General features: G+C 40.7%; 3 protein-coding genes across 13 annotated transcripts in view; 1 reads left to right on the forward strand and 2 right to left on the reverse strand.

Moving 5' to 3' along the window:
• Nucleotides 1–2047, forward strand: part of LOC106039878 (transmembrane protein 126A) — a 308882-nt gene extending 306835 nt beyond the window's left edge. For 4 of the 5 annotated variants that reach the window (XM_066990551.1, XM_048080958.2, XM_013187357.3 and 1 more), the window contains exon 5: nt 185–444. In XM_066990551.1, the coding sequence (XP_066846652.1) occupies nt 185–389 (205 nt within the window). In that variant the 3' untranslated portion in view covers nt 390–444. Of the gene's footprint in view, nt 1–184; nt 445–656; nt 760–1510 lie in introns of those variants that run through there. The other variant, XR_010828658.1, reaches the window with a different exon arrangement.
• Nucleotides 2048–5087: 3040 nt separating this feature from the next.
• CCDC89 (coiled-coil domain containing 89) lies at nt 5088–8263 on the reverse strand. Of its 7 annotated transcripts, XM_013187369.3 has the most exons (4): nt 7612–7643; nt 7266–7366; nt 7021–7132; nt 5088–6387 (listed from the first exon to the last, which is right to left on the reverse strand). In XM_013187369.3, exon 4 carries the CDS (start codon nt 6374–6376, stop codon nt 5312–5314), a length of 1065 nt encoding a protein of 354 aa, XP_013042823.2. In that variant the 5' UTR covers nt 6377–6387; nt 7021–7132; nt 7266–7366; nt 7612–7643; the 3' UTR covers nt 5088–5311. The 7 variants fall into 7 exon arrangements, with proteins under 7 accessions (XP_013042823.2, XP_013042822.2, XP_013042825.2 ...); XM_013187368.3 differs by lacking the exon at nt 7266–7366 and having other exon boundaries at nt 7612–7684; XM_013187371.3 differs by lacking the exon at nt 7021–7132 and having other exon boundaries at nt 7612–7652.
• Nucleotides 8264–10445: 2182 nt separating this feature from the next.
• The window catches only part of SYTL2 (synaptotagmin like 2), a 60408-nt gene continuing 46929 nt past the window's right edge, over nt 10446–23924 (reverse strand). Inside the window, exons 10-20 of the mRNA XM_013187366.3 lie at nt 23401–23454; nt 22152–22199; nt 20773–20867; nt 17307–17426; nt 16060–16229; nt 15585–15687; nt 14998–15168; nt 14686–14764; nt 13658–13757; nt 12679–12884; nt 10446–11669 (exon numbers count right to left, since the gene is read on the reverse strand). Coding sequence (XP_013042820.2) covers nt 11524–11669; nt 12679–12884; nt 13658–13757; nt 14686–14764; nt 14998–15168; nt 15585–15687; nt 16060–16229; nt 17307–17426; nt 20773–20867; nt 22152–22199; nt 23401–23454 — 1292 coding nt within the window. The 3' untranslated portion in view covers nt 10446–11523. The remainder of the gene's footprint in view (nt 11670–12678; nt 12885–13657; nt 13758–14685; nt 14765–14997; nt 15169–15584; nt 15688–16059; nt 16230–17306; nt 17427–20772; nt 20868–22151; nt 22200–23400; nt 23455–23924) is intronic.

The raw sequence follows: 23924 nt of genomic DNA on the forward strand, positions 1-23924 counted from the left end.
TCAGGAGGTTTTCTGGTATTTATCCGCAGAGAGAATGCAGTGCCCAGTGCCACCAGGTGAATTTAACTTAGGAGAGGAGGGAGAGAATGAATATCTACCAAAGTATTTGTAAGGACTTAAATACTGATGTTCAAATTGGACGGCGAAAAAAACTGAAGTTTCTACCGCTTTTTTTGTTCTTTAGGTATGCTTCAGCTCCCTTGCCAGGGAAAGAGAACTTACTACGCTTCTGGCTTATGGTTTCTCAGCCTGTCTTTAGGAAGATGAGTTTTGGTGTGCTGATACAGGTTCTGACTGGATTGTATCTCGCCACTAAGCATCATGGAATATACATCAAAATACTAGAGAACATGAATCCAAGCAGGGATCCTGAAGAGCTACAAGACTGAAGTGAAAGAACTTTCCAGTTGCCTTGGATAAGTAATAAACAAAGAAAGAAGTTTTTGCTTGCTGTCTTTTTTTAATAGAAACAAACAAAAAAAAAGGTCAAGACTGTGCTGATATTCTTCAGCTCCAAACTTAAATGGAAATTAAGTTTTTCATTCTGTCATGCTTGCTAAAGTACACCTTACTAAACAACTCTGTAAGGACAGGTGTTTTTCTTTGGAAATTGAAAAAAATGAGTTTCATCATATTTATCTACTTTTTCCTAACAGACTTGTTACAGCAGGGAAATCATGCGCTGTTTAACGAGGAGCAGTGGCCTCATTCGTACAGGCAAGCAGCAGAATGAGACATCCACAACAGTTGTTACACAAAGTAAGTTTAGTTTTGCTGAACCTCAAGTATTTCTGTGAGGTGTTCTGATACTGGCCTGCATCTGAGCAGACACCGTGGCCTTATCTTAATCACCCCTCACTTTACAGATTCTTAAAGTGCAAATATTTTACTGGACAGTGAATTGTGGTATTTCCAGGAGTTGTATCATCAGTTTTTAACCAACAGAACCACTTAGCTGTGGCAAACAAGCGTAAAGTAGTTTAAGCTATTACTTTGCGGTAGTATTTTTAAGAATGAAATGAGCGGTTCAGTGCTCGTTATTTGAGCATTTAACAAGGTGTGGTTAAAACATTATAAAACAGATCTTCACACTTCAGGTGTGATAGTCAAAACCACCTTCCACACCACGCACTATTTTTACTTTGGTAAAGTAAAAATATTCAAGTGATAATTATTCTCTAAATAATCAAAGTGAGTGCTGTGATACTTGACGGTCTAATTTGGACAAACTATTTTTTTCTAACTTTAAGGTGGAAAAGGTTATATGCAAGAAGAAAAAAAAATCATTCCTCAATGTCTATGAATAAGTTGCAAAGAGCAATACTTGCTCCTGGCATAACTGATGAGTACGCAAATTGCAAATACATTTTTAAGTTATCTTATGTGAGGTCATGTCAACGGTCTGCTATACTCCCTAGGCAAGAAGCTAAATATTACGTCAGCAAAGGTGTTGATTAAAAGAGAAAAAAAAAGGATATTCTTCAATCATACCATATGTACTCCTTAACAGGGGAAGAGGCTCTCAGAATTAAGTTAAAGACTGAAATTACGGTTCAAGGCTCAGCAGGACACACGTGAAGAAGTGCTCTCACTGAATTCTGGAAAAATAGTGATTAAATTCTCCGTTTCATACCCGGGACACAACACACCTTGTTCTCCAACTCAAGAAGTCAAAGGAGGAGCTGTGGCTAGTTCCTGGGCTCCTGCCAACCTGAACAAACTCCTCGCAAACACTGCCTCCCTCTTCGAAAAGCTCTGAGTTAGGACGGGTCTCGGTTGTACTCCTGCCACCATTCCAGCAGCAAGGAACCAGCCACAGCCTGTGCATCACAGCGCTGCCTTTTACTGCTTTCTTAACACACCTGCCTAATATATATACCCTATATACCAATATATATAATGTATATATCATATCTATATCAATATAGAGATATATAATATCAGTACCCTATATTGATGGACTTCGGACAACTAAAAGTCTGAACTACTTCCAAAAGGATGCTAAGACTGGCTGTAGAGAAAAATTAAGAGAAATACTAAAGAAAAACACTAATTTTATCTTCTCTGTTTACCATTTTTGATGGTAAATCTCAATACTACATTCTGTTCCACAGACCCCTGCCAATGACCTCCTCCTCTCCCCATCACCCACCCATGTCCTGTTCCTGGCATCCTCGGGCCGTTGATCAGAGGCATTGTCATATCTCCACGTCTGTATATCCCATTTAAATTGAGTGAAAAAATGTAGAATCGGCTACTGCCGAGCTGCAGTTTTACACTGTTAATCCGTGGGGACTTATTTAAACCCTTTTGGGGTTTAAAAGTGTATTTTTTAAATACTGCCTATTTGAATAGCCACCGTAACTAAGAAATCTGAAATATTTACAGTCTAACTGGTATACAACCCTATAAATAGAAGATTGTTAATTCTCACAGAAAAACTTTTTACAAGCTTTTTACAAAAAACTTTACAAAACTTTTTACAAGCTTTTGAGAACAGTTTTTAAGAACTTGCAAAACACAAAGGCCTTTTATAAGTTTACCGAAGAGAAATCTGATGATCTGGAAGAACCGAGAGATGCCAAGTTTTGGGAACATAATTCCTACATTTATTTTGATATCATCTCTTCAGTCAGATAAAAGATGTTCCCCACAGGCGGTGCTAAGCTCTTTGGAGAAAAGAGAGAGAGACGTTTATTCACTATGCTACTAGCAGAGTATTGTAATCATGCTGTAAAAGACTATTTTCCCTTTTCAGCTCATCAGACACACAGTTCAACAGAAAACTCCTATTTCAAATGGCATACGCATTCACTTTTAATTCGAAACGTAGCTCGTCTACTGGCTACGGCGTGCATATTAATTTATAAAAGGAAAAGAAGAAATCAGCTGATTAGGAGGACACGACTGTATTTTTCACTGTTGGTTATCACCCAGAGCTAGAAACACTACGGCAGAGCAGGGCAAGGACCTGAGAAACTGTTTCCTGAACCAGTCATGACAAGAGACTGGCACAAGCAAAGCAAGCTGTCTGATGGCGCTTTATGGGAATGTATTGATCCTTACCAGGTGGCGAGGTGGAAAATGACTGTTCTTTACCCCTACGCAATGGATCCAGGCAGGGCGAGCACTTAAAAGAGAAGCTGTCAGAGAGGTTTTAACAGGAACGTATAACTGAGTTGCAGTACACTTTTATATCTATGTTTTCATTCGAGATCTCTTGTCACCCCGGCCAACTTAAGTTCGAGGTTCCCCTCCTCTTCATCTCCCCCAACACCATCCCATCACCACTGTACTTTTTTTTATTATTATTTTTATCCTCCTCCGCACCATTGCCTGCTTCCTCCTCTGCGACACGAGGCCCCTGGGGGAGACAAGAATGCTGCCCAGCAGGTACTCGACCCTACATTTTGTAGGAAGCCAACACCCACCAAGCGCAGATGGAGCAGAACTCCACTGACACCCGATCGCAGTCCAGGTGGATGATGCTGGTGGCCACCCACTCCTCATCCTGCAGCCTGGGCGGCTGGTGGCCAGGCGGTGCCTAGTGGTGGTCGGTGGTGGGCTGGAGGTGAGGGTGGTGGTCAAGACCTCTGGCCCTGACCCGGTGGTGGCAGCTCCCCATCCCCACCTCCATCCTGCCCTCTGGGGGCCTGCCCTGTGCTGGTGAGTGGCCAAATGGTGCCTGAGGGGCTCGGGCGGTGGGGGGAGGCAGCGGCTGAGGGAAGCAGCATCCCGAGTGGATGAGGGGGGTTGAGGAGACTGAGGGTGGGGGGGCTGCATGCACAGTGTTGGTTTTAGAATCCTAAAATCATTAAGGTTGGAAAGCCCTCTGAGATCACCTGGTCCAACCATCCCCCTACCACCAATATCACCCACCAAGCCATGTCCCTAAGCACCACGTCCAACCTTTCCTTGAACACCCCCAGGGACGGTGACTCCACCACCTCCCTGGGCAACCCGTCCCAATGCCTGACCACTCTTTCTGAGAAGAAATGTCTCCTCATTTCCAACCTGAACCTCCCCTGGCACAACTTGAGGCCATTCCCTCTCGTCCTATCACTAGTTACCTGCAAGAAGAGGCCAACCTCCAGCTCCCCACACCTTCCTTTCAGGTAGTTGTAGAGAGCAATAAGGTCTCTCCTGAGCCTCCTCTAGAAGAAAAAACCACCAGGTCCCTCATAGGTTGCCCCCACGCCAGACAGTGGGGTTTAGGGGGGTTGTTCCCACACGATCATGGCCAGGGATGGAAAGGGAGGCACAATAGATGACGTCAAAATGAACTGAAGGCTGAGGGTTCCTCATGCCACAAGGCGGTCTCACCTGGTTTCAAGGAGCAGTTCCTAAGATAAATTGACAGCTAATTGTTAGAAACCGTAGCTATTCCAGTAAGCCCGAGATGAACTGGTCACAAGCTGGAGGAGCTCCAGGCCCTCTGCTCCTGGCCGCTTCCACACAGAGGTTGTTGGGCTCAGTGCATCCTTAGGCTGACACGGTACGGCTGCTCTGGATGCTCAGGACCAAGAGCTACCCGCCCTTTCATTTTGTGCATTGCCATTTTCTCTGCAGAAAACACCTATAAGCGAAACACCCAAAACTGGCAGACTGCCTGGAACCTCAGCCTGTTTCAAAAACCGTTGAAATCGTGCAAAAGACCTATCAATTGATCTTGAGCTGAACAGGGATACAAATAATGCTATGACATTAAGTAAGACTAAGAGAACTGTAGAAGGCTGTAGGAAAACTATACATTATAACTTGCTTGAGCAGCAGGTATTCTGCAATTTTACTGTTTTCACCTACTACGTTTCTCAGTTATTACTGTTCATGCAAGGTGGGATTTCTTTCTTGGCTCCTCAAAGATGCCTCCTAAGCGCTCAACCTCGCTGGAACTTCAAAAGAGAAACAAGTATGAAAGAATAAGCGTTTGATGTTTTGTCCTTTTTGGGAAACAACGTGCTTTTGACTCTATTAAAAAAAAAAAAAAAGTGAAATCTGTGATACAGCACGTTAGGACCAAATGAAATCTATTTCATATTTTAAGTTTTCCATGCTAATCTTTCATGTTACAGATCTGATGTGGTTTACTTAGTTTGACAACCCCTGCTCAGATTTAATGGTGTTGAGCTCTTACGTATGTAAAAGTAACAAAAAATAAGAGGTTACAGAACAGTTTTTTCAGAAGGATTTAAGCTGGTAAGCACATTACAGAGAGACTGGCTGGTAGATGGTCGCATGAAAAGGAACAAAAAGAAGTGCTGTGTTACACCAGAGGCACCTGCTGAGATGAGAAGAGAGCAGAAAGCAGAAGTCACACTTTAAAGTGACGGAGTTTGACGTTCAGCTCTTTTTCTTTGGCCAGTAAAGCCATACTGTGCTTTTTGTAGGCATCGAACTGCAGCGAGAGTTCGCTGTACGCCTGCTTGCTGCTCTCTAGCTCTTGCTGGAGCTCCTGGACCATCTGATCATAGTTTGCTGCTGTGTCTTTCACAAAGCGCTTCTCTGCTCGCAGCCTGGCTCTCTCCGCACTCTCCAGCCTCTTCCCCAGCTGCACGATCTCCCGCTGCTTGTCCTGCAGGGCTTTGCCCCTCTCCATGGCCAGGTTCAGCAGCTGCTCTTTCTCCTCATTTGCCCTCTCCAGCTTGGCCTGCAGCTCGCTATCCTGAGCCTTCTGCTGGCTCTCTCCGTGCTCTACCTGCGCGGCAAGTTGTTGGTGCTCCTCCTGGAGGCACTGCAGCTGCTGCTTCAGCGAATCGACCTCCCAGGCATGGGCACTCGCCTGCTGGCTCTGAGCTTCCAGCAGCTCCTTCACACGCTCCTGGGCTCTGCGACTCTCGTAAGCGCATTTCTTGTGTAAGGAGTCTAACTGCTGCGAGAGATTTTGGGCCTTGGCAGTGAGCTGGAACACTTCGGCTTCCTTCTCCTGCAGGGCTTGGCTAAAGAGAGTCTCGTTCTCCTGCCGCAGGCGCTGATTCTCCTCCCACAGCTGCGTGTTCTGCTTCTTGTGCTCATTCTTGAAGTAGATCATTTTCTCGTGGTTGCTGGCCAGGTCCATGAAGCGCTCCTCCAAGTGCCGGATGCGTTGGGTCTGTGTTTTCAGTTTCACGGCGTCCTCCAGCCTCAGTTTCTCCAGTTCCGTGTTGAGCTGCTCCAGGCCTTTGCAGCGCTTGCGTGCGTCATCTGCTTTCTTCTTCAGCACACAGATGAGGCGATGCTGCTCTTCCAGGCGCGCCCGCAGCAGAGCCTTCTCACTCCTCTCCTCTTCAGGGCCTTCGCAGAGCACCTCCGGGCCTTTTGTCAGATCTTCCCTGTCCTTGCCCACCTCCGGGTCGCTTGTGGGGCTGGCCTTCCCTGCTTCTCTCTCATCCTGAGCCATGGAGCCGCTGTCTGACACAAAGACGAAACATTTTATAGCCACCAGTTCTCGTAGTGACATTCAGCAGGTTTAGAATACCCCAAAACTGTGTGCCCAACACCACTGCACCGAGCTGGGGGACTGCCTCCGGAAGTCCGTCACACCACTGGCACAGCAGATTGGGACTCATAAAACCAACAGCAGCCTGTGCGGTCCCACAGACCCTGATTCAAAGTCAGGCAGACCGATGAGAAGGGTGCCAGACTTGACAATGCAAAAACAAACAACTGTAGGCTTAGTATTTATGCAAGCCTCTTCATTTGCTGATTACTAGCCCTGGTAATTATTCCTCCTCAAAGCACTGTTGTATCTACAAGTACTGTTATATTTAGGTAAAAAGCCAGTAAATGATAAAGCTGTAAGTAATTCCTTAAGGAATCCTTTTCCCCTGCCTTTATTTTCTCCTACAGATGCAAAGTTGCATTACATCTGTATAACACAGATGCTATTATAAACGCAAATAAAACATGGAAGGTTAGATCGATCTTCTAATCCATTTATAAGATTTTAATAGTATCTTGCCCATTAAACGTAACTGAATAGCCTTACCCTGAGCTTAGAGATTTAAGAATAAAAAAAGATCATTAAGGACTGGTAATAATTACTGAATGCACTGTGATATAAGGACGGTGCCTGGAGAAACGGTTCCTTATTTGAGTTTTGATGCTGATTCGCTGGATTATTTTAGGCACGCAGGTTAAAAGTCTGGCTCCTCATCTAAAAATAAAGGAAATATTTACGTTACAGTAGTACCACCGTCGTTATCAGTGCCTTATCATACAGTATACTACCCAGACGTATGAAAAGTTTGCCTAAAACTGAAGTACAGACTTCACGTTCAGATACAGACCTGAAACCACACAGCACCTGAAATAGCCTGCTGATAATCGGGTTTTGTGGGTTTCGGCTGGAGGTGAGGATAGGCCACAGGCAAAAGTCCTGGAGAAGGGACTGGAGGAAGGATGAAAAACAACGTAGAGCAAAAATGAAGGCAAGACACGGGCAGATTCAGAGCTCCATGGGGGTGACTATCAGCAGGGTCCGCTGCGGTGCGCTCCCCTGCTGCTGGTGCCACTTGGGCTCCTGCCAAAACACTCAGTGATATGGGAAGAGAGAGGGAAGGACTAAAAGATTTAGGCCATGCAGGGGAAACGCAACAAAGAGAGGGGTTTAGGGGGAGAAAGATTTTCTCTCACCAGGTGCTTGTTTTCCTCTGCCCATTTGTTGCCACTCCAAGCGCGCGGTTGCTGTGTCCATGGCGATGCGGGGCTCAATCGCTCACGTCAAAGCTCGTGCCCTCTCTGGGCTGCTCGGGGCAGTCCCGAATTCATGGAAATATCAGGGAGCGTTTCTTAGCAAACAAATGCTGCCAATGCTCCCAAAGGCACCCAGGTTCAGCAAAAAGAAGAGGATTTCCTCAGGCTTGAAGTCCTCTCTCTTGGCTTGCACCCAGAGAAGATCACAATGGTAGAACACACTGAAGGTGCAAGGGCTGAGCGAGAAGATGCATCCCTCACCCTAAACAACTTGCGACTTTTATTCAGCAAGTAAAGGGTAAAAGATACAAAGCAAACAAGACAGGGAGGGAACAGTACCAGGTCTTTCAAAAGAGGTAAAGTCAGAGCGAAGTGAACTGCAACACTGGCAGAGGCTTGCAGGCTTACGTGCAGAAATGGGAAGTAGAAAAAGAAATGGGAATTTTCTGAATATAGAGCGTGAAAGCAGAGCTGGGACTTTGAAGTACGTGGTTTACAGGAAGCAAAGGTAATGTCATTTAAAACACACGCGTATACTGACACAGGTGCACCTCCTGCTGCCCCCCATCCAGGCTGAAGTCATGGTAAGCTTGTAAAGTGGGAAAAAAAAAGAGAGGGGGGGGAAGCATTGCATTGCTCCCAAATAATTTTCTGGGCAAGGATGAACATATATGAAGATATTCTAGTATAGATGCTTTGTCATATAGATAACTGGAATTAAGAATCAAAGCATAGATATTAATTTATCAAACTGCCTTTTAATAACAGTTATGTCTTAATTATATGCCTTGTTTGGGTTGTGGATAACTTTAAAACCTCTGCTTTTGACAGCAGAGAAAGACAGAGTAAGCTAGTTTCCTAAAACTTTTCGTAAGCAACTGCGTAAAATTTACATTTTTCAATCTGCATTTTATCGATCTGGAACATGCAACTGTAATCAACAATTACCATGAATTCGGTGGAAAGCTGTATTTATTACAGAAACCATATCCGGATGAACATCCATATTGTTTGGTTTTTAAAGTCTACATTTTGTATGACTCTTCTGTTTACAATCCAAAATCCCTCCTGGTTTACATGATTAGATCCAGTCCTTACCTTAATAAATCAACATCATATTCTTTAGCTGGAGGTGAATTTGTAATGTTTCTGCTCTGTAATTAAATCCTATAGCATTATAGGGTGGTTGAAGTACATTTTCCACTGATAAAGCAGCTTGGTTTGTAATCGTTTGTTCATGGCACTGAAGTTCATCTCACCAGGACAGCTTTGGCTTTTCTTGCACGTTACAATAACATAGTGAAACAGTAAAAAGATAAGCACAGATGCCAAAAATCCTTGAAGATCTTTAAGTTAAAGCTTCGTAGCATGATGCAGGCTCCTTTGAGGGCTATCAGTGATAACAGCACAACTTTAAATAGCTAGCATTGTTAAGCACTAATATACTTTTCAGACGCTTCTGTGACCATCTCCGCTGACCTCACGTAAATTTGGAAGTCTCACTTTTGTGTGTGGTGACAGCCATTTATATATATTTTCTATGAGAGTCATCATTTCCACATATTCTTGAAAAAGCTATTAAAAAGTTGGGGGAGGTCAAATGAATTTTTGTACTAGAGGGCCTGATTCAGTCATTTGGCTCTGTCTCTTTTTTAAATCTAAACGAGCACGTAATGCTGCTGTGTCATTTGCTTGTCATCATACTAATTAAATACAGGGGCAGTGCACAAGTACATCTAACGTTCATGTTCCCATCGTTTTTGGAAATTTAAACTAAGTTTTTATCTATTTAGCGTAGTGCTAAGCAGTGTCTTTAGAGGTAATGACAAAAATTCTGCCTCTGTCTGCAGGATGGTGGAGGAATAGCAAGACAGAAGATACTTCACCTGACCAAAAGACAAGAGTGGTACTGTCACAAACCAACCGTTCTGATAGCAGTTAAGTTTTTAACTACTGAAATTTTGTACAGTGTGGAACACAGAAGACTACATACACCTGCCTGCAAATCTATAGCCTCAGCCCCATCCCTTCAGTTGAAGACCGAAGACTTTTGACACAGCACTGCATTTAAACTTCACAGGAAATAAAACTACAAATTATATACTTGTTAAATGGTAGTCATGCTTACAGCAACCTACTTTTTAAGGTGAAAACAAAATCCTGTAGACAGTGAATACAAACAGGTGTCTCTGCCACATGCTTACAAATCTGTTTTTGTATGAGTAGGGAGAGATGCACGTACTACACTTCAGAACAATCTACTTGCATTTAAATGGTACAGCAGTTACTTTGCGTCTGTATTGTTAAATAGCCACCTCTGAGAGGGTGGTGTTTCTGGAAAAGCAGAAGTGGGATCCGTGCCAGCTCCCAATCTCATCCGAAACACCTGAAGCAGTAAGGGACGGAGACTGACAGCTCCTTCTGGCATTTGTAATCTCCGGACGGCCTGGCTGATGAAGGAGAACATGGGCTCCCCAGCAGGCTGAATAGCACCTTTCCTTTCTTCCCATTCATGGTGGGAAATAAATACCAAGTAATGCAAGCATTTAAATTTTTATGATAAAATTAAGCAACCCAGTTGGAACTGTGAAGAGCCCTCTTTTCCTCTGTAAGCTTAGACGCAGGACTTCACCAGCCTTTAGACCTATGCAGTTACAGCAAATAAATGTACATTTATTTTCAGAAGCATTTTCTGCCTGCATTTCATTGTATTGCATACTCACACTGAGCAGCTAACACAAAACATTGATTTTTAATAAACATCGAATTCTTAATTAGCTTTAATAAGGCTGCTTTTATTTAAAAAAAGTAATACATTTTGTAATTTATGCATTTATCTTCCTTCAGTGGTACGCATTTCCACACGTGACAAATTCCATTTCACATGCTGCAAAGCTATCTAAACCCAGACCACCATAATCCCGGCGTTCTCCTAACGGTGGCGCTGAAGAACAGATAAATTACCTTTTGCAAAAATACAAGCTAACAATAGGTATAGGTACAGAAAATGAGTACACTTTACAAAAATAAATACCCAACATTCGTCATTAGTAAAACTGGCAAGTTTAGATCCTTTGGAATAGCATTTGAATGAAAACGTTTGACCTCTGTGACTTCAGCATTTAAAAGGAACATCAATATACTAGCAAGGTAATTAACAAATATAGAAGCAAACTTTATAACCCCAACTTTTCATAGTACATTGGAATTAACAGTCCTCTATGCCTTGCAGAGTAAGACATCAACAGTACCATTTCGTGTAGTGCTTCTTTCATTACAGAAGCAACTTTCAGATCATAGAAATGTGTAACTACAGACAAAGAGACTTTAAAAAAATCTGCACACTCATATTCCTAGCTGGAGAGATCCAATATAGCATGATGAGGATTCAGCCAGAGAAACGTGCTAATGAGCATCAAGAAAATGCAACCTGTTGCTATCTTACTAATAACATCATCTCACAAACAATCCAAGTATACAGAAAGAATTTACTTGCTTTTCCTTTTTTTTTTTCCCCCGGCAATTTAGCTTTAAGGAATCAGCAACACTTCAGTTTGACAACATGAGCATTCAAGTATCACAGCTACCTCTACCTCTGAATTCTTTAAGTATGTTCTTACTTGAATACATTTTCAGTGAATAAGAAATAAAAGAAGCCCTTAAATTTACATAATCATCTGAGGGCAGAATTTTAGTTTGGAATATGCAGTGACATTTGACAGCACAAGAACAGAACAGCAACAGAACAGAGACTATCAAAGAGCTGCTGTGTGTCTCTTCCAAGTTTCACCCCCACACCTTTTAATTTCATTCCCAAGTCGTCTTTTTGACACTAGCAATTCAAAAGCCACCTTATTTTGTCAGTTTTGCAACCATTAGCATCCTCAGAGGTAGCGTATCTTCTACCCATGTGTTTGGCAAGTTCATCATCTTCTCCCACAGGGCACTTTCATCTGAAGTGGAATCCATCCAGTCTACTGTAGTTCCATAGCTTCTGCCTAGAAAAATGTCAGGTTTTAAGAGAAACTTTAATCACTTAACATGCTGCAGAGTTGAGAGCTGACAATCAAATCTGCCCATCTTCTTAAAGAGCTTCACCTTCTCAGGTACAGGAAACCTAGTGCATTCGAGATCCAGTTCTATATTTTTATGCTTGAACAATTCTGTCAAATACGATTAATGACAATTTTCCACACAAACTTCATCTTTTTCCTTTTTTTTTCTTGTTATTCTGTCTTTTTTTTTCACCGTCCCAAGGGAAAACTTAATCAACATCCAAGAGGGCTTCAAAACAAAACGTCCACTGATTCTGTATTGAAATACAACCTCAGGTACTTAAGTTTCAGTTTGAGATTTATTATCCTCACTTGCGTTTTAGGTTATTCTCATAAACCATACAAGAAGTCATTTTTTTTCTTGCTTTTGCTTTAAAGAACTCTAAATTCTTTGTCTCTCCTCACACCAGAAAGGACAATGAAAGAGACAAAGCAGAATTGCATGTTTTCCCAGTCATTATATCTACATATCTTATACTGTCTTTATGCTAAAAACATGTTTGAATTTATACTTTTTCCTATCCAAAGTCTTCAAATCTTACCGTGCATTCACAATCCATCCTTTTATCTCCACCCAATACTGTCTCTGCTCCACATATCTAGTTTTTCCATGTGGAAGTTTGTAAGATGGTATCAAGATTTTGGGTGCAGAAATAGCATACTCTCTCTCATGGTACTGCAAACAGTACCAGACACAACGTATGGACAGAAAGGTTTATTTCTAATGTTTCTCCTAACTTGTCAATAACCCCTTATCCTCATACTACTTCTATTTACATTTCAGAATCTGTGACAATGAACAGATAATTTACTAAATGAAACTCTTTAGTAAATAAACAGCTGAAAGGCTTTTCAGTTATCTTTGCAAAAGGAGAATAAATAGAAAGGAAAAGGGGAAAAAAGAAAAAATGTAGTTTGTAAATTAAGGATTAATCTGTTAATTGTCCAGTACCTGTTCCAAGGCCTATCCTGAGACCTCCCAGAAAGTGGTTGGCAAGTTTGTTGTGATCCCAGACTGTGAGTTCTATGCAGGCTTCTTTCAAATCTTCTGGCCTAAAGCCATCATAGACCATGGTATGGTTGAATACTGGGTTTGTAGTTTTTGCCACTGTTCTTGTTTTCTGGCGACTTTTTCTGCTAGTATCTGGAAGAATGGTACTTCGGAAAGAGAAAGCATTGTTAGTTTGCACTTTGACAGCATAACCTGCATTAAACACACTCATCAGACAAAAAATACTGAATAATAAAAATACTGCATGTTACGAAGCAACTGAGAATAAGATGCTTTAGTATCACAGAGATGAAATCAAACATCACGTTCTCGGTCCCTTCCAACAAATGTATCCAGGATGTATCCACCCTTGTGCTTCAAAGGATGGATCGGAAGGGGAAGTCACGTAGGGAAGAAGTACAACTGAGTTTGTTTGCTGGATTACCACTAATGATGCTGAAACCTTTTAGTTACTGCCAGAGATTTCCCAGCTATCTCGCTATCCCCATCATGTGTTAAATCTTTTTGTAGAAAGGAAGGTGGAAGAAATACATCTATGCTTCTCACTTCTATCTCCTCCCACGATTTACTAAGCTAAAGCACGCTTTTTCACAAACCTGCTTTGTTTAAACACAACTTACAGCAGACAAGATCTGACTTAAATTTGTCTAGCCCTTCCACCAGGTAGCTAAGCAGACAAAATGACAGGGTGGTGATTAACAAGGAATTCCTCCCAGTACATCGTACTTGGTAGCATATAGTTAGCATCTGGAAGTTGCAAGCCCTGTAGGACAATTTGCATTACAATAAAGGAGAATCAGAAAGTAATTAAGTGTTTTTGTTTTTTAATTTAAATGGAGAAAACTGAAGGTAAGATTAGAAAACACAGCAATGGCATTATTAAGCCACCAGGTTTAATGATTTCAGCCACGGTTTTTACCACTTGATAAAAGAGTTGAGCCTGTTGCCCCTCAGAAGAGGAAGGTCATGGCATTCCTTCACCCAGATGTGGACCTCACCAGTGGACAGAGTCTTCTTTCCTGTAAAAAGAAATAAAACATCCTGGCTCTGATTAAGCCTTAGAAATTACCCTCGAAAGCGATTTACATGTTGCAGCAGCTCCTTTCCATTTTCAGAGGTGATATTTCGCCTAGACTCTCATTATCTCACATTTTAATTGAGCATCCCTCTCTACCTTTGAAGCTGCAATCTTTAGCCCATCAAAGTACTGCCAGGCCACCTCATGTCTACATTCCGACCACGATTTCTCTTCTCTTACAAATAAACAAATGCTGGCCACTGGCCTTCTCTTTCCCAGCCTTCTAGATGAAGAGATCAGCTTGTCTTCAGCCTATGCGATGCCAGCCTTTACCACCAATTACACTTTCAAATGAGCTCCTCTGTGCTCTTAATATATTTGATTCTTATTGACTGTCTGGCTGGATTAAAGACCTTGCTTGGCTTCATTGTCAGACCAGCCAGTTATCAGTTGTCAGACAAGAGTAAACGAACAGCTCATACAGCTAAGAAATGCTGTGTTCTGGATACCTATTGCTATTTTGTACTTCTAATATTGCTTGAACTTAGTGTGTCATCACTGTTTATTTAGCAAATCACAGCACCTGCCTGACAATTTCATAATTTCTGAAATTGTTAGAGAGAGAACAGAACTTTGTTATGTATACAGACTGGATTATAAATCTGAGATTATAACAATCAGGTAATTTCTTCTGTAGTAACATAAAAATAACAGAAGATTCTAAAGCGAACCTTGGATCCTCAACTGAATTCATGACCAGAGTGGCCTAATATTCCAGGAAGAAAAAATGTTCTACATTAAAACAAGATGCCTGAATTTGTTGAAAAATGTTATACAGCTCCTTCGCACCAATCTCCTCCCTAACCCCCTCCAACAACAAAACCCCCAAAGGCCTGACAAACTCAAACAAAGAAGCAATGAATAAATACCTCCAGTAGGTTGTGGAACATACTTGAGGGCTAGTTTCATCTCCCCTCTGTTTTCTAGTTCTAGAGCCATTGTTGAAGTCTGAAATTTAAGAAAAAAAAAAAAAACAAGTCTCACACACTGCAGTTCACACACTGATTTTATGGTGCAAAGTTTTGCACAAGTTCAACTTCTACATGAGATTTTTTTTTTATAATATATAATCAATATAAAACCCTCAGAACACACAAGATAGGAGCTAAATAAAAAATGACTTGGTTTTGCACTTACACAGCAGAAAACATAGAACAGCTCACCCACCCCTAGTAACCTACCCTTGGCTTGAGTGGAAACCAGTTGATCTGCTTGTTGGATTTATCATTCCAGTCCCAAGTTCCTAAATCCAGCTCTACTTCACCAAGGAAGCTGTTCCTCCCAAAGGTATCGTTGTGCCAGACAGAGATATTAAGGCTTTGGTTCTTCAGGAGATCCTTCTCAATTTTATACTGCCAGGAGAGAGAAATGGGGAGGAGGAAGCGATAAAAAAAAAAAAGTTAAGCTAGTTTTTCATCAATGATTGTCTGAAAGTGACACAGTAAGGAAATGTGTCTGGGTTTATACATCTATAGCTCCTCGCTTCATTTCAAAACTCTCTTCGTGTTTTAATATTTATTTTAAATATTTTAAGTTCCTAAGTAGCTTGAGTTTGCTTGCAAGAATTATGTAACAATCAATGTTCTCAGTGCTGTATCCAGAGTAAACCAGAGTTAACCCATCAGTGAAGCACACAGACACTCCTACAGAGCAATCTGCCTCATCTTCACACAGATGTCTCTTCTGAGATCATCTGGACCTGGAAAGTTCAAACTCCTCATACTGCATGCATGCAGTATTTCATGTCTAGTTAGCATTTGATAAATACCCGCAGTATTTCATTATAAACCGGATTAAAAGTTTTCTTTTTCACAGAGGTCTTCCGTTTGCCCAGCTTGTATTTCTCTGGAAGCAGGTAGGTCTTCACATACCTAAAATTTAAACAGGCTGGTAAGAGCAAGAAAACCCCCCTTCCAACTTCCCTTCCAAAATACACACACATTTACTTATGAAGTAAATCAAATTGACTTAACTGAATTCTCCTTAATCTGCGAAGTTAAATTTTAAAATAGAATTTCAAACTCAAAGTCTGAGCTTCCCATGTTAATATATGTACTGAATTATATGGCAACTTTATGTTCAGTTCAGAGTGGAAGAACATGTAAAGCACGTGATAGCCTCCTTCAGTTATTTGGTTGGTCACCCCATCAGAAGGCAATGCTTGGAATAAATTACAGTTTTCATTTACACATTAAAAGAGTAACTTCCTTCAGAAAAAAAAAATATTCTGTATTTTTACTTACGGGTCTGAACGTTGCCTCTTGACATCTGCCACTGCCAAGTCTTTACACTGGCAAATAAAGATGTGGAGCTCGTTCAGCTGTTCTACGTAATCAATAGCAAACTGAATGTTCCCCTTCACGTCAACATTGCCGAAGTCTCCACTATAGACGCTCATTAAGCTTCCGCTCACCTGTGTCATACAAGAGGAGAAAAACCTGCATCATACAAGAGGACTTTTTTTCCTAGGCTTTTGCATTTCACCAAATACTTCAAGATTAGGGTAGAAGTTATTGTCAGGATTCAGACAATTAAAAAAAATAAATCAACTGTGTCCCTTTAGATGCAATTATGAAACGTAACAGTGTTAAACAAGCTCTTCAGCAAGCAGGTTAATGAAAGAATGTTATTTGTAAATCTGAAAAGTGTTAGGCCAAGTTTTGAACAAAAAAGGAATATGTTTATTGCATTGAGACAGAATACATGAAATGCTAGGATGCTATATATCTGGAGATTTGTGTGATCAGATCCTTGAAATATTACTTATGTAGCTCTTCAGCTGATCTTTGCAGAAAGCCGAGCCTAAAACGTTATGACAAAAGGCTTTCTGAAAATACCAACCAAGAAATCAAACATAAAGTCTTTATGTGGCTGAGTTAGGTGCTAAAATAAAACATACTAGAAAATTAAACCCTGGATAGGTAAAAATAGAAGGATGAACAGGGTTTTTTTCTTTTTCTATTTTTTAAATCTCATCGTTCATCCCCAAAGATCTCCTTTTCCCCTAAAGGCCACATAAACTAATGACTTTTGGTTAGCTAGATCACTGACTTCATCATACAACCCACATACCAATACCATCTCTTTCTTTCACTTATTTCTCCTGCCACCCCTTAATCCATTCCTAAATATTTGTTCTGTATAAATTCTCTCCCACTGTCAGCTACAACTTTCAGCTCCTAGGGTTAAAGCCTGTTCGCTTAGGATTTATCAAGTATGCTGCACAGTGGAATCCCAAACAGGGTTTATCAAGTATGCTGCACAGTGGAATCCCAAACAGGCTCCAGCATATTACTAGAAAACAAGTAAAAATTTTTTTTTTAAATCACTTTATTTCCAATTCCATGCAAGAATTCAATAACAGAGAGGAGGACAGAAGGAGGCAGATACCAAGGAAAGAAATAGGAGAGGAATAAGAAGGGAGCTGAAACAATACCGAAGAGATTAGCAAAAGCAAAGTGCCATTAAAACAAGGCTGTGGTTTACATACAGAGGATAAGGAGGCCATGCCAGAAGAACCGCTAAGATTGGTTAGAGAGCTGGGACTCTTCTTGATTCTGCCAAGGGAATAACTGCTTTCTGATGCTGTATCTGTCTCTCTGTCATCACTCTACAAAAACATCACAGAAAGAGAGCCTGTGTAGGTACTTTATAGTCACAAGGAACATTAAAAAAAAGAAAAAACAGTTTTAATAATGCAGATTGGGACCCAATGAAAACCTGACCTTAAATCCCTTCATAGTACAACACAAGTAATTAGTATTTCTTAAATTAGGTCATGCATTTAAAGTAAAACCAATTTTGAAAGGGATTTTGTTTTTAGTGGAAAGCCTACGCTGAAAAAAATGTAAAGTAATAATTCAACCTCTTTTTTTTTGTTGTTGTTTTGCTCTTTTTCTTTTTTTTCCCCTCTTAATTCTCAAATACCAATGGAAAGTACAAAGTTAGCTTTACCAGGACAGTGAAACTCAACTTCTCTACTTCACTATGCAAGCGATAATTCTCAGGTCTTCCACCCATCCCTTTCTGTTACATAGAGAGTGCCATCGATTCTCCAGTCTCCATCTTTAAGGCAGTTAATTGGAAGTAACGTGCATGGTACAACAGCACCGGATAAAGCGAATAGCTTTTGAAGTGATGCTTATTTTGCAAAAGAGCAAGCAGGGCCCTGCTTTTACATCAGGAAAGTGCCGTTTGGGTTTCCTTGGTCAGTATCAGGCAATGTGCTTACAACCCCATTCTGTCTCCATGCCACCACTGTACGAAAGACTTGATGTTTCTTTACTTTCCACACATGCTGTCAGACTGTCCTATGCAAGCTGCTAGAGAAAGCATCATCATCTCCCTCTTGTGTTCTACACGTCGAGAAGTTACAAGGCTTCCTCTCCCCCCGCTAGGTCTGAGGCTAAAGATAAGGACTGGCATCTATCCTACCCAGAGCAGAGCTCCTGGGGAGAAAAATGGTTTAAGCAGGCTATTTGGGACTGGCCAGAAAAATCCAGGGAAGGAAATATTAGTTAAACGGTGTGGATAATCAGTCCTATTACACGCACTCTTTGAAAGACAGGAAAATGCCTTCTTGTTGAGGAGGGACACAAGGTTTGCCTAAGACCACTTCAGCTGCTGCCCACAGAGCAGGTCTGTACAAGAGCTGAACCCACTTCTGCTCCCTTCCAGCACTGTCTGGAAATCCAGAGACAAGGAGTTACTGATCACTGGGGTGACTGTATGCCTCCAGAACACACTACGCGTGATTTTATTTCTTAAAGTTAATTCAAAATGTTAAATAAGGATGTTGTTACTATTTAAAAGTAGAGAACCCTTTATTTTTTAGGGTATCTCCTTAGTGTAGTAGTGTCTTATCCTTCTGCTCAAAGGGATAAACTTCTCTGTATTTCCTTCTTAATTAAGAAGTGTTTATTAGCAGAAGAATCGACTTTTTAAAATAATGCCAGAACTGAAAAAGCATTTAACAATGAGTGTTAATTTTATGATTGCATGTTAGCTACAGTGCTTATTTCTGACCTGTTATTTATTAGGTGTAAGTTTCATCAGTTTCATGCCTCTTATTGGCCCGATGGTACTCAGGTGATAACAAACCCAAAGGCAGTACCAGCATGTTCAATATGTGCATGCTACTTTTATCCATATACATTTGATATTTTCACGTATGTATATATTAGATATATGCAGGCATGCGTGCCTGTGTGGTTCATCAAACTCACCGCACAGGAGGTATTACAAGACGGTATTGGGACTGTTTATGCAATTTTAAAGATAAATTTGTGAGGCAGAATAAACAGATTCGGGTACTGACAATTTCTTAGACTATCAAAAGGAACTATCCCCAAACTCTTTCCGCTGCAACAAATCGATCACATCTAGACCTTTTGCTTTTACATATTCAGACTGCTTCATTCAAAACTTACACAAATAAGCTTAACTGGCTTCCTACAGAGGCTGTAACTGGGAATTTAGATGCCCACCTACTCATTTCTGATTTTTTTGGTGTTCCACCTTTAAGGTTTTGAAATACTAATCCTTTAACTGGTGCACGTTAATAACCTTAGAAAAGTTTCCTGTGCTTTTCTCTCAGCAGAAAGGGTGTTGGGATGCTGTCATTTTAGACAATATTTAAATAAAGATTCTTTAAAGAATCCTTAAATAAAGTTCATAGACACTGAATGGTTTCAAGTTCTGCACTTAAGGTAAGATTAATTAAACCTGTATCACCGCATTTTGGATGTTTCTTATTTTAGGAGGGAGTAGGTGAAGACAGGACATGGCATATTTCTGACCCTGACCCTTCAGTCATGTTTTTAGAAAAATATAACAGCATAAGCATCAATATTTTGTAACTGCAGCCACAACAATAAGGGCTGGGGTTAGCAGTGATTTCTCAGTTTACAGCACAGACAGGTATTTCTGTGGTATCTAGGCCCCAAATTCCTGGGATACATCGAAGCCTGTGTCCACACACACCTCACTGACAGGACTCAGGTGTTTGTCCGGAGATTTGGGAGACCTGGAAGATGGCACCAGCAACTCTCATTTACAGGGGAAGTCTGGGGAGGGAAGGGGGAGGTTTGCATGCACAACTGCCACTAAAATTCACATTCACACTACAGTGCTGAACAATTCCATAATTCATCACTGTTGATCGTAAGAAAAAAAGAATATTCCTATTCTGTTACCTGTGACCAATGGAGCTACCTATTTTAGACATTCATGTTAGGAGACTGGTGCTTGGTCTAAACACCCCTCTTTGCTGACTGTCTGAAGAGTTTGAACAAGCGATTCAAGCAGTTTATCACTTGTGAACTTCAGTGTCATTTTAGGGGATTGGAATATGGCCTCCGAGCTTATTCCAAGGCCCACACCATGCTCTTAAAATCTTTGTTAAAAAGTAAATATTTTAATAAATAATAAAAGATTTACAAAGCCACAACATGTTGCTGGAAATTCTGAGATTTCACTAAGAGAACATCATACCTGAGCCTCCATCCCCAAGCAGAACTCCAAGCTAAGACCCCTCTGATCTCAGCGGGTCACCAGGTGGCGCTACCACTTACAGTCTTACAGGCTCACTTGACATTGCAGGCTCTGAACAAAATGAATGTACACGTGTACGTTCAGAAGATAAAAGACCTGTTAGTTTAAGGACAGAGACTGCCTTTGGGAATAACAGCAAGCGTTCGCTATGCTTCAACCTCCTAGATAAAACACGCTGTGTCTGTAGGGCTGTACAGTAGGAATAAAAGTTACTAGAGCTTCTGAAAAGTTAGTCAGCCACAGGTTGTAACAATCAGGTGATCACAGGCACTACAAACAACTAACTCCATGCCATGAGCCAGTAGTAGGCTGACTTGGCAGACCCTGGAAAGCACTATTTGGTAAATGCATAATGCCACAGCAATCAAAAGTTTTAGTTACAATACGTCAGAGATGGAACTTGCCTCTTCCTGCAGGAACGACGGTACTGACTTGCTCAGTCCTTTGAGTTTTTCAGGATTGGAAAACAGCTTATCAGGCTGCGGAGGCACTGTGGAGACTCAAGAGCAGCAATTCAAAAGTTTCAAAAGAGTTTGTACATCAAAAGAGTGCAATTCCATAGCAGGGCAGTTAGAAACAAACAACTTCAGATGAAATACATGCACATGCAGTTTACACCTTGGATGCAGGGGTTTATTTTTCCTCCATGGGACTCAGAGATGCTACTATTAGGAAGGATAATTTAGTTCAACATCTCCTATAACATGGCCCACAAAACTTCGTCTGGCAGAAGAAGCGTTCATGTTGCTTGACAGCATATGACAACAGGGTGCTGAAAGCAAACTCTGATCAAATGTGATAAAACATTTTCATTTTACCTTCTATCTTTCCTTCCTAGAACAAGGGTAAGTTCACTGATGTACTAACCTTATCGTAAGGTTCTTGGTAAGAAGATAGTCTACAAGACAATTCTGTTATTTCCTAGTCCAATTAATGGCGGTAAGAATATTTATGTAAATCAAGCAATGTTTAGATGTGAACAAGGAAGTTTCAAGGATTCGTAGTTAATTTCACGATGCATATCTCATTAACGATGCAGATTCTTGCAGCATATCTCTTCAAATTTCAGAGAATATTCCAAGCTGGAAGGGACCAACCCACAAGGATCATCAAGTCAAATTCCTGGCTCCACACAGGACCACCCTAAAATCAGACCCTATGTCTGAGAGCATTGTCCAAACACTTCTTGAACTCCAGCAGCTTGGTGCCGTAACCACTGCCCTGGGGAGCCTGTCCCAGTGCCTGACCTTTGCTATACCTTTACTGAAATTCACTTCCTATGTTCTCCACCGATTTCATTGTACAAAGCTTAACTGCACAAGCTAAAGCAAAAATCCAGTTTGCTCTAAGAGCATGAAAAATTCTGAGAATTGTGGGCTAACACCACTCATAGTTAATATTCTACATACTAAAGTTCTTTACACTGGATACAAGTTGTTAAATGCACCAATACTGAATAACTTATGACACAGAATTATTTGGTGACAGACAGACAGCCACAGGAGCACGTATCTATGGCATAAAATTAAAAACTGCACACAAGCTGGGGTTGTTTGCAAGGCGTTAAGTTAAGCTTTTCCAAAGCTTTTGCAGCTGAAGCTCAAATAGCGGTTAACATAAATTACTGTCAGTATGCAGTTAGATGCAGCTTCCTCATTCAGCAGCTATCTAGTCCAGACGTATAACTCATCAGCCATTACATTAAAAAGGATTTTTAATGTATTAGTTTAAATATCAGCGGAGAAACCTCTCCACTGTCTGTTGGAAGAATCCTATTACTCACTTCCTGCTGCATTTTCATTCCTCTCTTGATCCTGATCAGTTTTCAGACCTGCTCAGTGCAGTATTGACAAGTCATTCAGTAGCACAAACAGCTATACGATTTTATAACTAACATCATTATCCTTTACATGTGGCAAGTCTTGACTTCTTCTGACCCCATGAATTTTTATGTTTTGCATCATTCTCCTCTTTTGAGGAGCTGAATCATAACAAAGGGAACGCGAATGTGCAAGCTTAGCAAAGCAAAAACATGATTGGTATTTTCAAGAGAATTTGCCTTATTCTGTCTGTACAGTTATCAATTTGGCCGGATCCATAAATTTTTCCAAAACTTCACTCACTAAATTTAACTAGAAAAAGCTACCCCTTTCAGACAAGTGTCTGCATAATCCATATTGAATGTACATGTTTCCAATAAGGCTGTCCATCTGAAGGTAAAAATGAAGCATGATATTTAAGACTTGTTAGTATACTGGACATGGCATGTATTCTATTATGTTATAAACAACTAACACTCAAAATGCTTAGAAGCATCTAAAACACGACAAATGCAAATTTGCAGAACTATTTTTTTAAACTATAGTGCCACAATGCAGTAAACAGGAAAGAATTGTGTTATATTCCATCATATTCAATGTTACTTGGTGGCTTTCCAACATGTTTATCTTGACATGTCCTTAGAGAAGGCTTGCTTTTGTTTTGATTAGGTTTGTAATTTCTGAAGGAATACAGAAAAATTTGACAGTAAGGCACCTGTAATGCACTAACAGATCGATGTTCATCTATTGCTTAAAGTAATTCTGCTTTGCTGGATTGAGATAGGAATTTAGAGAGGTTCCTTTTTCAACTGATGTATTCTGAAGAGTGTTTTGCATGAGCAAAAATCGTCTTGCATCTTACAATGCAACAGATGAATAGACAAATTTAATATTTAATTACACCCAGTTTTTCAACTGTGCTAGTGTTCAAAGCTCTCAATGATTTCAGAAGCTGTTTTATAGGCTGAATGGCCAAAGATCAAAATAGTACACTGCTGGGTGGCACAGTTTCTATAGATGCAACAGGTCATAACAGAAGTCTAGTGCTTAAGAGTAAAATAACATAAGAAAATTTTACAAAAGCATTGAAGTCGTGATGAAGTTAGTTAAATTTGAAAGAGTAACACAATTCCTACTTTCTCAAATCTTTCACTAGCAAACAGAGAACATTGAAAAACAATAGATTTCCATGCAGACACAAAAGATATTTACCATCTTCAGCACTAAGAGCTAATTCTTCCTTTGGAATATTTATTTTTCCTTTATCTGTGCAGGAAAAAAGTAACACGTGGTTAGAAAGCTTGCTGTTCAGTATGATAAAGTGGATGGCAGTGGTAATCACAGAATTAAGGACCAAAAAACAAATACAACCGAACAACAACAACAAAAAAATACACCAGCAGAGCAACAGGAATGGTTAAATTCAGGAGATGCTTTCAACTTGGAACATTACTTCAATTCTGCATCCAAGCAGCGGTCTCATCTTGACACAGTTTCTACCAGCGTGCTGTTACAGCAATGTTAGTGCATAACCTAAAATCCGGGAACTAGTTAGAAGGGAGCAATAGCATAAGTAATATTAGAAGAGTATTTCGCCAACGATAGCCAACATCTTTCAAAATCTACACCTCCACGCTTCAGTTCTCAAACATCAATTCAGTTCATGTCTTCCCCATTAGAAGTGAAATAAGTATGAAAACACTGAGGAGCAGCATGAACGGAGACAGGAATAAGGA

The sequence above is a fragment of the Anser cygnoides genome, chromosome 1 (genome assembly GCF_040182565.1).
Source record: "Anser cygnoides isolate HZ-2024a breed goose chromosome 1, Taihu_goose_T2T_genome, whole genome shotgun sequence".
Classification (NCBI taxonomy): Eukaryota; Metazoa; Chordata; class Aves; order Anseriformes; family Anatidae; genus Anser; species Anser cygnoides.

What these genes read in the sequence shown, in the direction of transcription:
- CCDC89 (XM_013187367.3), bottom strand. Translation starts at nt 7,672, where the DNA reads ATGGACACAGCAACCGCGCGCTTGGAGTGGCAACAAATGGGCAGAGGA. An exon ending in CAGAGGAAAACAAGCACCTG is followed by an intron (nt 6,388 to 7,611) that starts GTGAGAGAAAAT and finishes TCTTTGTGTCAG; the next exon opens with ACAGCGGCTCCATGGCTCAG.